Source organism: Cyprinodon tularosa, unplaced genomic scaffold, assembly GCF_016077235.1.
Source record: "Cyprinodon tularosa strain WSP-4 unplaced genomic scaffold, ASM1607723v1 ctg382, whole genome shotgun sequence".
NCBI lineage: Eukaryota > Metazoa > Chordata > Actinopteri > Cyprinodontiformes > Cyprinodontidae > Cyprinodon > Cyprinodon tularosa.
Window position 1 is genome coordinate 470917 of NW_024039099.1, and position 16683 is coordinate 487599.

A 16683-nucleotide genomic window follows, 5' to 3' on the forward strand; every position below is an offset into this window, starting at 1 on the left:
GTTTCAGCGTCTTACTTCTAGTTCTGAGCAGACCTTGGCCTTGGGTTTTCCAGCTCTTAGTCCTGAGCTGCATGGAAGTTCACTGAGGTTCTTCAGGTTTGGCTCTGAGGGTCGGCTCGGCAGGTTAGCTCTTCCTGAGCTCCACAGAGGAGAAACTGGTTTCCTGGAAGGACAGAGACAAGGGTTAGATTCCAGGCAGAATTCAAAGTCACAAAGATTCACTGAGAGTCTAGGCTTAAGCGCTGACCAACGGGATCAACACTGCGGCGTTGAGGCAAGGTCTGAAGACAGCTCATATGGTGGATCCTCTGATGATCTGATGGGCTGCAGCTGTGCAGAAGGCTCACTCAGGAGGATCCACGGCGGACTCTGCTGGAGAAAGGTGGAACTTCTCCAGCTCCCAACAGGCAGTAAACCGGCTGAATCCTAAGGAGATGGACTGAACTGTTAAAGCAAAGTATTCAGTGATGGGCGTCGTGCAGCCGCTGGAGATCCATAGCGCCCTGTCTGATTTTAATAAACGCTTTGAAAATCCCCACTGTGTCTTACCTTCAAATCTGGGTCCTACCTATTACAAGATTGATCCTTTAGTTCACTTTGAATTTTACACAGTATCCATCTGGAAAGGCTCCTGTAGAATGTGTTCACATCCAGTGAAACTCCTGAGCAGTGATGGGAGTAGCGGCGTTACTAACGGCGCTACCTTTTTTTAATAACGTGTAATAAAAATTATTACTTTTACTGTAACTATAACGCAGTTACCGTTGCCGACACCCCATTACTGCGCGTTACTCAGGTCGCACAATTAACCTTTTTTCATGATAGGACTCGTGCGTGCCTCATGAGAGAGGGGAGGATGGAGAGTGAGGATGACTCCAGCAGCCAAACAGCGTTTTCCAGATGGAAATACCGGTGTTACGTCGAGCTGCGTTTCCCCATCAGATACGGTTTCCCCTGCATCTCCGCACAGCGCAGGCGGCACGATTCACCGCACAAGCGACAGGAAACGCGCATGCTCGCTAAAGGCGCGTAACAGTCGCCCTGTGCTCGTGCCACAGGGGAACTATGGAGAGCGTGAACGATCATTAGCCTAAATGGAGAAAGGGAGAAATCTGGATGGATGGATGGATGGATGGATGGATGGATGGATGGATGGATGGATGGATGGATGGATGGATGGAGTAGATAGATAGATTTAGCTACATGTTGTAGTATCTATAACAACCCAAACACAGGATTTCAGAATTAGACATTCCCAGTTATTAATTTCATACACTCGCAAAATTAACACAATAGTTACTTTTACTAGTAACTAGTTACTTTTATTGTGGAGTAACTCAGTTACTAAGTCAGTTACTTTTTGGGAGAAGTAACTAGTAACTATAACTAATTACTTTTTCAAAGTAACGTGCCCAACACTGCTCCTGAGCTGATTGGATAAATCACCAAATAGCACCCGCCCCCCATGTCAGTCTTGTAGCCAATCACAGCACCCTTAGTAGCTGCGCCGCATCACATTCTCGATTTGTTTCACAACTAGTGGAGTTAACTCCTCACCTTCTTCTGCAGACTGGAAGAAGGTGAGAACAGCAGAGAGGATCATGGGGGCTCCTCTTCTCTCCATTAAAGACATTTCATCCCAGAGCTGCGTGTCCCGAGCCCGTGACATCATCAATGACCCCTCACCCCCCCACCATGGACTGTTCTCCCTGCTGCCCTCTGGGAAGAGGCTTCACAGCATTCAATGCAGGACCAGCAGGTTCTGCAGCAGCTTCTTCCCCACCACCATCAGACTGGTGAATGTTGAATAAAACCAAAATAAAAAACAAAAATCTGAATGTTGGAAAAATTGTAAATCCTATCTGAGTCTCATGTTTACACTTGATCACTGCTGTACTTTAAGAAATGGAAATGTCTTGAGAGCTGTCATTTAGTATACACCCTGTGTGTACAAAATGACAATAAAGTTTGTCTAAGTCTAACTGATGAATCAAACTCTTACCACATCCAGTCTGGAGGAATGTGCAACTACCTTGTCTATCCACAGAGGCACATATTGCGTCATTTTGCTCTTGAAATAATAATTTAAAAAAAGAAATAGAGGCTATTCCAGCTAAAACGGATGCAGCCATTTGTGTTTTGGTTAGGCCTTCAGCTTCTGGTTGACATCAAACACTTCACTGCATTTCATTGGTCCAAACATTTCTACATGGAGACGAACGCGATTTAAGGGGAAGGGGAAGTTTTAAGACTAATAGATGTAGAAAAACAAGGAAAAGATTATGTTGATCAATTTGCGGAGTCAAATTGTGGAACAAACTAAATGAGAACCTAAAGCAATGCCCAAACATATTCCTTTTCAAAAAAATGTACAAAGAAATTATTTTCAAAAGGTATAGAGAAGCATTGTAGAAAGTTTTTTTTGTGTTTTTTGTTTTGTTTATTTGTATATATGTATGAAGGTATATGTGTATAAATATTTATGTATGTATATGTGTAGGTAGGTATGTATTTATATGGATATATATAGCAACATAATTATAAATATTCTAAATTGAAGAAATGCAAAATTTTATGGGGTAGGAGCACATAAGTTTTACTTCTTCCTACTCCTTTTCGCACATGTAATAGAGGTAAATTAACTCAGGAAAAAAGGGTACCTTGTTTGTTGATTTTCTCTCCAATGTTTTTAAACATTGTTTTATTGTTTTTTTTTATATGTATTTTCAAGAGTCTGTGATTTCACAATTCTTAGGACATTTCATCTTGCCTGCAAGGCAGCTGCCTTCCTGCTGTCTTTCTTTTTAAAGCAACACTGTTAACTTTCAGCCACTAGAGGTGCTTGACCTCTACGTTCCAGGTTTAGTGCCCTGATTGCGAATGGTAACATGGCACCCAAGCTAAAGGAACCAGCCTCCTTCTGGGTTCTGGTTCTGGTATCAGACCCGTTCTGACCTGCTGATCGAGAAAGTGATAAAATTCCTGCTAAAGGTGAGGAAACTTTCACCTGATGGATGAAATCCTCCATCAGAGAAACAGAAATACAGGTGCTGGTCATAAAATTAGAATATCATGAAAAAGTAGATTGATTTCAGTAATTCCATTTAAAAAGTGAAACTTGTATATTATATTCATACATTACATACAAACTCATATATTTCAGATGTTTATTTTGTTTAATTTTGATGATTACAAATGACAACAAATGAAAATCTCAAATTCATCATATCAGAAAATTAGAATATTACTGAAGACCAATAAAAACAAAGGATTTATAGAAATGTTGGCCAACTGAAAAGTATGAACATGAAAAGTATGAGCATGTACAGCACTCAGTATTTAGTTGGGCCTCCTTTGGCCTGTATTACTGCAGCAATGCGGCGTGGCATGGAGTCGATCAGTCTGTGGCACTGCTCAGGTGTTATGATAGCCCAGGTTGCTCTAATAGTGGCTTTTAGCTCTTCTGAATTGTTGGGTCTGGTGTATTGCATCTTCTTCTTCACAATACCCCATAGATTTTCTATGGGGTTAAGGTCAGGAGAGTTTGCTGGCCAATTAAGAACAGGGATACCATGGTCCTTCAACCAGGTACTGGTAGCTTTGGCACTGTGTGCAGGTGCCAAGTCCTGTTGGAAAATGAAATCTGCATCTCCAAAAAGTTGGTCAGCTGCAGGAAGCATGAAGTGCTCTAAAACTTCCTGGTATGTGGCTGCGTTGACCCTGGACCTCAGAAAACACAATGGACCAACACCAGCAGATGACATGGCACCCCAAACCATCACTGACTGTGGAAACTTTACACTGGACTTCAAGCAACGTGGATGAAGTGCCTCTCTTCTTTTCCTCCAGACTCTGGGACCTTGATTTCCAAAGGAAATGCAAAATTTACTTTCATCAGAGAACATGACTTTGGACCACTCACCAGCAGTCCAGTCCTGTTTCTCTTTAGCCCAGGCAAGACGCTTCTGACGCTGTCTGTGGTTCAAGAGTGGCTTGACACAAGGAATGCGACAGCAGAAACCCATGTCTTTCATACGTCTGTGTGTGGTGGTTCTTGAAGCACTCACTCCAGCTGCAGTCCACTCTTTGTGAATCTCCCCCACATTTTTGAAGGGGTTTTGTTTCACAATCCTCTCCAGGGTTCGGTTATCTCTCTTGCTTGTACACTTTTTTCGACCACATCTTTTCCTTCCCTTCGCCTCTCTATTAATGTGCTTGGACACTGAGCTCTGTGAACAGCCAGCCTCTTTAGCGATGACCTTTTGTGTCTTGCCCTCCTTGTGCAAGGTGTCGATGGTCGTCTTTTGGACAACTGTCAAGTCAGCAGTCTTCCCCATGATTGTGTAGCCTATAGAACTAGACTGAAAGACCATTTAAAGGCTTTTGCAGGTGGTTTGAGTTAATTAGCTGATTAGAGTGTGGCACCAGGGGCCATCAATTTTGAACCTTTTCACAATATTCTAATTTTCTGATATGATGAATTTGAGATTTTCATTTGTTGTCATTTGTAATCATCAAAATTAAACAAAATAAACATCTGAAATATATGAGTTTGTATGTAATGTATGAATATAATATACAAGTTTCACTTTTTAAATGGAATTACTGAAATCAATCTACTTTTTCATGATATTCTAATTTTATGACCAGCACCTGTATGTCTGAACAGCTGAGGGTCAGAGCTAACAGCTGTTAGCTTAGTTAGCTCTGGTTAGCTCAGACTGACTGCAAGCGGCGCCCTGTGTCACATGACCCATTCAGAGACGGATCCAACCCTCAAAATTACTGAGAAGACTTTCAAAGAGAGCATGGAGCATCTATACACAGCATGAGATGAATATTGACCTTAAAAACAATTTAATATGAATTGAAATTGAGCTAACATTTGGTTCAAACGTAACTCAGTGTTGCTTTAAATTTAAATGTGTTTATTGTCTATAAATGATTGCTGTATTCTGAGTAATAAATGTATTCTGTATTCTGTCCCAAATCACATATCATACTTCAATAGAAATGTTGACTATCTATACTTTACTGGAGCAATTATTTTGTAGACAACTTTTTACTTTCTACTCCTTACATTTATTTATTTCTTTTTTGCAATTATTTCTTTCATTATGGCCTGTTGGTATTAAAAATAAATAAAGAAAACATCATAATAACTTGTTTTATCCAGATAATTAATTTCTTTGCGGTTGGACTCGGTGCTGCCCTAACTTGTTTCTCACCACAAACCAAAATAAATAGTTTTTCCAGATGATGCAAAGTTAAATGTGACGCTGTTACCATTAGTTAGAAAACTAAGAAAATTAATTCTGAGGAAGTTATCATCCAGAACTGTAGAAAAAATGTTCCTTTAATGGGGAAGAGGTTCTGGCCTTAACATTTTTTTCCTGCATTACTTTTATCTTTTTTTTTTTTTTTTTTTTTTTTTTTTTTATGGTACCTTTACACTTTTATTTGAATAAAAAGCTTAAGTTCATAAAGTACAATTTTGACACCTCTGGCTATAAGAACAACCCAGATACCTAGAAGGTAAAAAATACATTACAATTACAGAATTTAAAGCTGTTTGTTTTGTTTATGAACACCTGAGAAACCAGGATGGATGTTCTGTGACTGACAGCTGTACAAAAATTAGGAAAATAAATCAATCAAAATATTTTTTTTGGCTGTCGTTATGTTTTCATTGGTTTTATTTGCTTTAAACTTCCTGGATGAGACAGAAACTCTTCAGAGCGAGTCCCAGTCTGTGACGTGTGTCCGAAGCCAGGGGGCGCTGCATCAGTGCCACCAGTTAATGCCTAAGGTAGAGAGTTTCCTTCTGACACCCAGGAAGATAAAATCCACCCCTCACGTTTTTCAGCACTGCTGCTAAGTGGGTGATCTATCATGCCTGAGTTACTGTATGCAATCTCACACAGACACAAACACACACGGATTGAAATCAAAACAATGATGCTGATGCAAGAGATAAAAGAACAATCCACATATTATGGCATGGCAGCAAGCCGACAGGTGGTGACAGCAAGGAGAGAGAGATTATTGGAACACACACACACACACACCCACAATCACTGAACACTGGCACTCAGCAGGTGAGATATGTCTGCAAGCATAGAGATCTACTTCACTCTAATCTTTTTGTCTACAAGGAGCAGGGAGATGAACTGTAACAAGTGTGAAAAATACTTTCTGTCATTTAGTCTCTTATATTTAGGATTTTTTTATTTTTTTTTTTTACTTTATTTAATCCATTTCTTGTTACATTTTCACTAGAAATTAAATATTTTGCTGGTGTGCACTTATGAAAATTTATTTTTAAGTCGTTTTTTTCTTAAAATTAGTGATTTTTTTTTTTTACTGAGGAGGTAAGTGAGACACTTTGCCTATGGAGCAAGACAATTTTCATTTACAGTAAGAAAAACAATTTAATTGTCTTATTTTAAGAGTAAAAATTAAAATAATCTTATTTACCTAAGAAATTTTTACTTATTATGGGATGGTTTTTGCTGTATCAGTTCCACAAATGGGCAAACAGTTTGCAGGTTTTAGAAATTACTTCTAAAACTACTTTCTGACAAGGCTTCTGTAGTTATTATTATTATAACATCTCTTAATTAAAACAAAAGTTGCAATTTATAACATCTAAAGAAAATCCTTAGAAATGTAGGGATGTTCTTCAACTATAAAATTATTCTCACATCTAAAAGTCATCAATATTTTGAGGCAAAGTATGTTTTTAGCATATATATCAGAATATTAATATATGTTATTAATTCATATATAAATAGAAATGTTAAAATAGGACTTCAACACTATTGTGACCTTTGTTAGAGCAGAGGTATTACCTTTTACTGTTAAACCAGGTTAAAATAGTCATTGGTCATTAAATATAAACAAAACAAAAGCTTCAGCTGGTATCAGAAAAATCTATTTCCCACAAACACAAACAATGACTTTAGGATAAATTCATTATTGTTTACCAAGTAATGTCATGTTTTCAGGTGAGAAGGGTTTGGGGCCGACTACTCTGCAACAGTTACTGATTAAAAGATTAGATATAGAATTATGTTATCTAATTGGATGCGTTTTCCAAATACAAAGCTTTATTCTTTAATGTATAAATTAACTGTCCTAAATATATCAGTTATTTATTTACAAAGACCAAGTCATGCTTATGATTGTTAACCTGATTTGTTAGCCTTGAGAAATACAAAGCAAAACAATTGTTTGAGTCCAGGTCATCCATTTTCATGTTTGGAGAAAGAAGAGTTGCAGAAAAAAAATCAGATTTTATCTTCATGGACCAAATTCATCTGTAAAAATTGATTATTGTCGGTCTCTAAATTCACTATGAGGTTTGATGGTTCTCTAAAATGTTTTTCAGTTCATTTATCATTTCTATTTTCAATCCTTTCAAAATCAGATGAGTTGAAAAAAAGATTGAAATTCCAGTGCCAATTATTTACCATGTTGTGTTTATATTTTACAGTTTTAAATGTAATGGGTATGATGTGAAAAAGCAGAGCAGGCTGTCAGCAGAGGCCAGTCCTCCTGTAATGGCTGCCACTGCTCATTGTTCACAGGCTTCTTTGTTTTCAGCGCCATTTTGACTGAGCAGAAAGGGGCAGCGGCTAGTTAGCATCATTTCCACAGACATGCAATGAGCAAGGAGCTAAAGCTACATGCTAACAGCAGCTCCCCAATGAAAAGCAGCAGAAAGCGGCAGAAATCAGGAAATAAAGGATCACAAATGAACTTATTAGCGAGGAGCTGCGATGAGTTTAATCCCCCTGCTGCTGCTGCAGAGCTGGATGTGGTGAATTTTACTGGTTGGGGTGTGTGGGGGTGCAAACGTCAAAGCTTGCAAAGTTTACCAGAAATCTGGCAGGGCCCAATATTTAATTACACTGAATATTTTTGTGTGTTTTATATATAAAAAAAAGCAAATGAGATTCAGTTGTTTACTAATTTACAACAGAAAATAATAATTATAACTAAAATAATAAAAAAATGGAATTTGGTTAAGTCTGGTAGGCTATATATTAGAAAACAATTAAATATAAACTCCACCTATTTTTATTTTAACGGGCCTCAACAACAGGCCGCCTGAAAGAATAAATATATAATTTAGTCTAACATAAAGAAAAAAAGCTTCTGTATAAAACTGAATTATTAATGTGTTGATACTGAAATATAAATATAAAATAAAATGTAAATTCCAAACACGTTATAAAGAAAATCATGGAGCACATTGTCAAAGTTTATATTTGTATTCTTTATTATTATCCCACTATGAAAATATTTGTACAATAAATAATTTTGATTTTCACTATTAAAGAATCTTAATAAATAAACTAAGGTCACATCTCGACTTTACAGCAGGTTTTAGTCGCTCTGAAAGACGACACATAATTCCTCAGTTTAGTTTTTTCTTCCAAAGCAGTCCTGCTGTGACCAGTTCCTGAGTTTTTTTTTTGTTTTTTGTTTTTTTAAGGATCCACGTAGCTGAACCCCTGAAAGACCAGTTTAAACCAACCAGCTCACCAATTAGGAGAAAACTCGTTTTACAAAAAAAAGAGGAAAATAATAACAGCCGAAATCCGAAAAAAATGGTTAAAGGGAAAAAAAATTTAAATAATCTGGCCAACACAAAGAAACGCACTATTTTCTTTACATGTTTGCGATAAAAAAAATAAATAGAGCAAAATTAAATTAACTCACTGCGTTTTTTGAACGTCAATTACAGACATAAATAAAAACAAAAAAAACATTTTAATTAATCTACCTTTCGGGAATGTTGCCGAGAAGTTTTTTTAACAACAGTCCTTATAGAGTTTATTTTTTTTCCTGCTGATTGTTCTGGTGTTTTATTTTTACCCTCTTTGTTAGTACCTTCAAAAGTTGAGGTGTTGTAAATCTATAGTGCACAGTGTGCTTGTGAACAAGTCAAAATCCTCTTCGGAGAAATCCACCGGGCTGTCCAGGGAGCTTTGCAGGCTGGGGGACAAGCAGGTGTCCTCGGTGAAGAGCGTCAGGTCGGTCAGCGCGGTGGATGAGGATGAGGAGGGAGATGTGAGAGAGTCAGAAGGAGCGATGGAGGATTCCCGGTGGTCCAAAAAAGACACACCGGGCCCCGGTGCGTTCCCAGCCCCGCTGCGGTGCGTCACACCACCGCTGTCACCCTTGGAGCAGGAATCCGTTGAGCCAGCAGCCCTCGGCTGCAGAAGGCTCCCACTGCCCGTGTCTTCCTGCGTGGGGAGCGCATTGTCCCCGCTGTCTGTGGCACTATAGGCGCTGGAAACAGCGCTCGATGTCGCATTACCAGCCCCCTGCTCCTCTATTGTGCCGTCCCCGGTGCCAGATGCTTCCAGCGGCTGACTGGAGTACGGAGACGATGCATCGGAGCCTTCGAGCGGCTCGAACCCACTGGAACACGGACTTCCCCCGCTGCCATCCCGGTGGTGCGTGGTCTGCCGCTTGTGTTTCATCCTCCGATTCTGAAACCAAACTTTGACCTGCCGCTCGGTGAGATCTAACAGTGCGGCGATCTCAACCCTCCTCGGTCGACATAAGTACTTGTTGAAGTGGAACTCCTTTTCCAGCTCCAGAAGCTGAGTGTTGGTGTAGGCGGTGCGCAGCCGGCGAGAGCCGGCTCCCCCTGCGTCCAGCCCGCCGATCTGGCTTGAGTCTGCAGGGAAGCAGGAGAAAAAGTAAAACACAGAAAAAAAAAAAAAAAAAAAAAAAAAAAAATATATATATATATATATATATATATATATATATATATATGTGTGTGTGTGTGTGTGTGTGTGTGTGTGTGTGTGTGTGTTCAAATGTTGATTCAATTACAGACGCGTTATTCTTATGCAGTCATCTAATTTGAATGGGATAAAAAAGGAAAACATAATAGAATTTAAACTGTGAATGTAATATTAAACAAAGGTGTGTAATAAATGTATGTTTATATTTTTTAAATCCTAATAATTTTGTCCATATAGACTTTATATTTGAAGACAGAAAGAATTCAACAGTTTAGCAATAGAATATATATTTTTTGCTTTTCTTGTTTTAAGCCAAAAGGACATGAATTGCCTTGATTTCAGTGGATGTCTAAAATTGGAAAGATTGTTCGCTGAGGGTTTCCTGTGTGGCCGCAGTATTAAGTGTTTCCCAACCCCCACCCCACCATTCTCATTCCACCGCCTTAATTTTTTCCCTCCCTAACTCCATCCAATATGGCGCCCATTTTTACTGGATGCTACAACACCACACTGATCCAAAATCGCAGCATCCATTAACCGGAAAAAATAAATCTCTATATATCATTGAAAAGCTTTCATATCCTTGATCATATGAAGCAGACGTTTCTCTCTGTTAGAGCTTCACCTCAGCAGGTTGGATCTGCAGCTGGTGGACATTTGATGAGCCACCAGAGGAACATTTACACTGAATGGATTAAGTTCCCCAATGCAAAGCATTGCAGCATAATGCAGACGTCCAGATATGGCTTCCCTCTTTATGCGCACTCCAAGCATTTAACAACATGCACGCGCGCACTTGCATGCACATGCACTGAGGGTAAAGAAAAAGACAATGACAGCCATGCATGGATTAAAATTGGTGAGGGATATTCGGAGATGAAACAGAAATTCTCAGCACGACAGTCACACCCTTGCACCACTGATCCATCCGCTCCTGTATACCGACCTGTGGGTGACTCGATACCCGCCGATGGATACCCAGAGGCGTTTGGCGAGGGGTAGGAAGATGCCGGCGTGATGATGGATCCGCCCCCGCTCGAGCTGCCTCCAGGCTTGGGACATTTCTTGGATGACTTCTTTTCTTTCATCCAGGGAAACTCGTGGGCCAGCGGACCGACCGGGGTGGCCGGTGCAGGGGCCTGGGCAGGCGGGCATGGCTGCTGGACGGCTCGCTGATGCGTCTGCTGGTCATTTGCAGCAGAGCTTCTCCGGCTTTGCTGGCTCCCAGAAGCTGGTTTCGGCTGGGTGGCTGTGCAAGGGCTCAAGCTGGGAATGGTGTGCTCGAAGGGAGGCGGAATTACTGTCGACTCCTTGATTGATGAAGTTTGAAATGACTCCAGGACGGCGGGGAAGGACGTCAAGCACTCTGCTAGGGACGGCTGGCTGTTTATAAACCCGATCTCCCTCTCAAATTCAAAATTCATAGCTTCCTCAGACTAGCGCCCTCCCTACACGACGAGAGCCCAGAATAATGCCTTTCCCGAAATAAAACAACAATAACAATAAAAGCCTCATAGGCCTACATGCACGCGTGCACACGCACACCACATAGCATGGCTGATTAGAAAAACAAGTAATATAAAAATCACCCAGCAGAACACGGGCTTCTGACCGCAGTCCCGTAAATGCGGTGGCTATATCATAATTGTGTATATTGGTTATAATAGTAGCGTATGGGGACCTGGGTAGGCTAAACTGAACAACTATGGGATGAAATTGCAGCCAATTCCTGGTCACGTGACCCGAAACAGCCAATCGGTGGTCCGGGCCTAGCGGCTGTGATGTCTGTGGGAAGCATTATTATTATTTTTCTCCGAAAGCAGAGGCAAATGGAGCCTATCTGCCATTGTTCTGTCCTTTCAGGGGTGAAATAGAAAAAAAAAAAAAAAAAAGAAGCAATGGGGCCGGTTGCCATGTGCGCTGCGTGGGCGGCAGCTCTGCACATCCTGGACGGTGGGAGCCTCTAACAATAGAGCCGCACATTTTCTGTAGGCTTCTGGGTGATGTAATGGCTGCAAGCAATAGGACACAGGAGGAAAAATAAAGATCCGAGCGTGTTCAGATGATGCAGCAGCTTACAGATGTTTCCCCGGTGTGAATTCACTTCAGGCTTCAGAGCAGACACTTTTAGATCTGAATAGACGCAGAGAAGCAACTTCATGCGTAAGTGTCCATTTTATCCTACATGGAACACGATTATTCAAATATTCATCATAAATAAACCACAACAAAGAGATGGGAGTGAGTAATTCCATCTTTTTCAGGCTCCAAAACCCCGTGGATCCTCTCTCACCTTCGTGTTTAGTTTGTGTGCGCGGGGTGTTCACGCGCACAAATCGAGTTCAGAGAGGGGTCGCTCCGGTAGCCAGAAAATAAAGAGCGGGCCCCTGTTATAAAACATAATAAGAGGCCCTCAGCTATTAATATAAAGCTAACTGTAAGTGAGATCGTGCTGAGCTGCCCTCGGACTCTACGGGATGTACATGTAGATATTTATAAAGATTAACTGGAGAGCTGCGAGCAGAGGATATTTCGGGGAGGGTCAGAAGGGCCCCGAGTGGAGAGGAGAAAAAAAAAAAAGCGGTGATCAATCTTTCTCTCCTTGAGAGAGGCTGACAGCAGTCCCTCTCTTCCTAAATCAGGAGACAACTTCCAGCCCTGCTGCCTTCCCCTCTCTGCTCCAGGGCTTCATCTGTTTTTTACATTTTTTTAATATATATTTATTCTTGATGTTATTATTTTACCAGCAGTTAAAGCGCATAAAGCAGCTCCTTCGCTTTCCTTTCTGTTTGTTTCGTTTAGCCCCCCCAAGTTTCTTCGCCTAAACAAGTCGCATATGCAGCAATGTGTGTGGGAGTGGGGGGCTTTGAGTGGAGCAGAAAGGACGCGCAGTGAGTGGGAAGAACAGGCGGGATGCGAGGACGCACGGCGAGCAGAAGCCAACTCACTCTGGACCCAGCAGCGCAGAGAAACGCTTCATCTGCAAACGTCTTTAGTTATTTCCTCCTTTGACTAAAAGGAATTAAAAATAAAAAAATAAATTAGAGGAGCTGGTAACGGAGGCGAGATGGCTGACACTACTGAGAAAAGGCATTTTAAATTCTACATTGTTTATTTACATTTGAAAATATTCTCTCTTTGTTTGGTAACTTATTAATTTAATATTTATAGCCTATATGCTTTAAAGCTACTCATGTATTTAAAGATGCATGCTCAGTATGAAGGAACTTAAATGACCCAATGCTGCTACCGTCTCCATGTGCACATCATGGAGTAAATGTTGCACTCCATGACTGGATGCATTCAGAAATTTTAACCAATCTGTTTGCATGGTTTGATCTGTAAAGTCCCTTGTGACGCATCTTGTTCTTTGGCGCTTTATAAATACAATGAACTGAATTCATCAAAGTGGTGATCGTCTGGTAAAGCTAATGCCAAAGTACTGCGCACAGTCTTAGTGTCAGGAACTATTTGAGCAAATCTCAAGAAGAAGAAGAAAAGCTATATTCTGACAGAAAGTTTTACTCTTTTTGCTTCCCTATGATGAAGTCAAACTGATGATCATAGTAAGATGTTTAATTAAACAAATCGTTCAGTCCATTATAGAAAAGTTGGGTTTAGTAAAGCGCGTTTATTATATATAAGGAGCATCCAGGGCGCATTGCAAGCCGCTTAAAGCGCCTCACCCTTCCAGCCCCTCTGTTCCCAGCAGTGCTGAGGAGAGACATGGGCTCTCCATCTGCTTTTACGAGGCAATAAATTAAAGCCAATCTCTGCTTATTGGTGTTTTTATTGTCTGTTAGTCCAGAGGAGATGTAAAGGGAAGCATAGCCATTATTTATGGGATCTTGATTTACGTCCGAAGTTTTAATGGCGCTCTCAGGCTTCTGAGCACGTGACAGGGAGAAAAAAAAAGTGGGCCAAAGATATTTAAGTAAAAGTCACGTGAACTGAACAAGGCGCGGGCCTGGAGGCTTTTTTTTTTTTTTGGTGGGTGAAAGAGAGGGGAGACATATCCTACACATCTGCACAAAAAGAAACACTTCTATCTGCAGGCAGCGGGCGAAACAAACTCCACAAAACTGCTGCTATCATCTGCTAAATTTACCAAGTCTTTTAAATTATAACTTTAGTTGTTTTGAAGCAATAAAGAAGTAAATCTAAACTTTTTTTCACTTTTCATACAGCAGATAAAAAACACTGAAAGTTGGTTCCCTCTGATGCATATTTTGTTCTTTTAAAAAGCTAATTTTTGTAACATTTCATGTCACTGCTTCATCTGCCATGCAAAACAAAGTCTCAGTATCTTGCCTTGACGATGTCAGTGGTTAAGCATCAAATCTATCTTAAAAGAAATAATTACTGCTCTGAGTAACATAAAATTTTATTAAAGAATTGCTTGACAGACAACTTTATCAACAGTGGAAAAAAAATAACTACAAAGGACAGAAAAATGTTTCCCCAAAAAGGACTTTTTTGTCTCTCCTGCTAACAGTTTGTTTCTATTTTCAGACTATGGGTGGATTTCCAAACCCAACACTTTTCCCTTTTCCCTGCACAAGCCAAGACATTTATGTACAAGGATCATAATAACATAAAAATGGTCTTAGAAACAAAATAAACTACCTATTTTCTTCTAAAATACAAAAAAAAAAAAAAGAAAGAATGTAGCTTTAGTACAATAGACAAGAGGAAACACAATATTGTTGTTTTTTTTTATTACAGGTAAATACTAAAAAAGTACAGGATTTTTTTTCCTCAATATAAATACACAAAAGATAAATAATATTATTACAAAACAGAAAATCTTTTTAAACTGGCTATAACAAATAAATATTTATACGTGAATGTTCACTTGAACACACCTCAGCGAAAGACGCTTTGATTGGACGGCCTTCCGTCTTCAAAATAAGATCTGATTTTTTTTTTTAACCATCAGCCATCAAAATGTAAACTCTAAGTGCAACAATGATGCCCAGTTCTAAAACAGCATTTGTGTAAAACTTGAGCTTTTAAAAACAACTCTAGGGGTTTAATGCTTTATTATCGATGAAACGCCATACTATGGAGCTAAATTGGTGCCATAAATCAGAAAAATTTTTAAACTGAAAAAAAATTGGAACATAGGATTTTATTTTTGTCAGTTAGATGATTTGAAACCGAAAACATTTTTTTAATGAAAAAAAGGTTTAGGCATATTTCACCCTCTTAAAGTAAAGCGGAGTCAGACTGATTCCAGCAGCATAAGCCGAGAAAAATGTCATCTTTAAAAAACAATCCTATAAATGTAGGATATCAGCACTTCAAAGATAGTTTCCCAAGGTGAATGTAGCAGCTGGACTTTTTTTGTCACCTGAGCTTTCAGTAATCATTTCACAGCCATGTCATCTAAGCCCCGCCCCCACACCGAGGAGGCAGCAGTTTGGAACAAATGAACAAACATATTTGCATCTGAAAAGTAGTTTGAAACATTTGCTCTCAATTTCATTTTTTTTTCTTTTCAAATTTAAATTTCTTTACTTTCCATATTTTCCCCAAATATTTTTTTTTCCTTTTTTTTGGTTTGAAACCTTTTTTCCAGTTTTAAAATATACTTTTCAGTTTCTTAGTTGTTTTTCTAACTTTTTTTATAGCTTCAAATAACTTAAAATTACACATTTTTAATTTTCAGCTAAAAGAAAAAAGTTTTTTCAACAAATTTTATGGCCCCACTTTATCTCCCTAATAGTGTTTGACGTTCCAAAAAGTGGACGATAAATCCCGCTGTTTTAAAAATCCCTTTAACACAAATGCTCAGATATCTGGGACATGCATTTTTTTGTTCAAATATATACCCTGTTTCCACGTTAAAAGTCAAGACATTTGGGAAAGAAAACAAAATTAAAAAAATGGGGTCTTCCACACATCGGCATCGACCAGAGTGTGATGGGGTGGGAGTTTGTGGGTGAGGTCGGTGATGTCAGTGACTTTTTCAAACATAAATAAATAGTCCTCTCCACTCTTATTATTTACCCTGTCTTCTCAATGATGTGCTAAAATAAGGACACTAAAACAGCAGACTTTGTGCCCCGTTGTGTTTGTCTGAAGGTGTCATCAGCTGGAAGGCTGTTTGTGGACGTATGCCAGCGGGAGGAAGTTAGCTTAGTGTTGCTGTGTGTGTCTGCAGAGATGACCGTGTCATCAGGTAGTTTAGGGCCCTTTGGAGCCAGCTCAGCCTTTCAGCTCTAATCTTATATACCCTGTTACAGTGACGGGACGGACGGTTGTGTACGCGTGCGTATCGTGTGTGTGCGTGCTGGCGGGGGTAAGATTGGGTTAGTAATGATTGGGTCTAGACAGACAGAGATGGGTTCTTCAGGGAGAAAACAAAGACAGCGACCAGAGAACCGTCCAGTGGTTTTTGATGTGCTTGATAAAACATGAGGCTCAGAGGAAGACCTGCGCTGCCAGCTTGAGCCATATATTTCTTCCACACTCCCAACACATAGCTCAGCTCTGCTGACAACAACATGTGTTGCCTGCAGGGGAGAGAAGTCGGCATAATAAATCTAACCACCTCATTAACAGCCCATTAAATTCTCAACTATTTCATCTACCAGGCAAGAGAGCTGCACGTATATGTGTGTCTTAGGGGGAGATTTTACCATCAGAGGGCCGTTTGAATCCATGCAGTATTTCTTAAAGGGTCATTATAGGCATTCTGTTTTACTCCATGCGTGCTCTAATATTGTTGCAAATTGCTCCACGCCTACAAAGATCTACTAACGCAACTATTGCAAACCCATGGATGGTTAAATATGCAATATTTCTTTAGATATCAAGGATCGCTCTTTATGTAAGGCGTTCATTAACACTGCTTACTCCTAATTTGTCTAAAGAGCTCTAAATGTGGGGAAATGATACAAAAATAGGTAAT

At 39.7% G+C, this 16683-nt stretch overlaps 1 protein-coding gene across 1 annotated transcript; it reads right to left on the reverse strand.

The window, feature by feature from the left end:
• Window positions 1-8844: 8844 nt before the first annotated feature.
• On the reverse strand, window positions 8845-11497 carry hoxb2a (homeobox B2a). Its single transcript, XM_038297096.1, has 2 exons — window positions 10714-11497; window positions 8845-9694 (listed from the first exon to the last, which is right to left on the reverse strand). The coding sequence occupies exons 1-2, from the start codon at window positions 11189-11191 to the stop codon at window positions 8901-8903; spliced, it is 1272 nt and encodes a 423-aa protein (XP_038153024.1). The 5' UTR covers window positions 11192-11497; the 3' UTR covers window positions 8845-8900.
• Between the last annotated feature and the right edge of the window lie 5186 nt (window positions 11498-16683).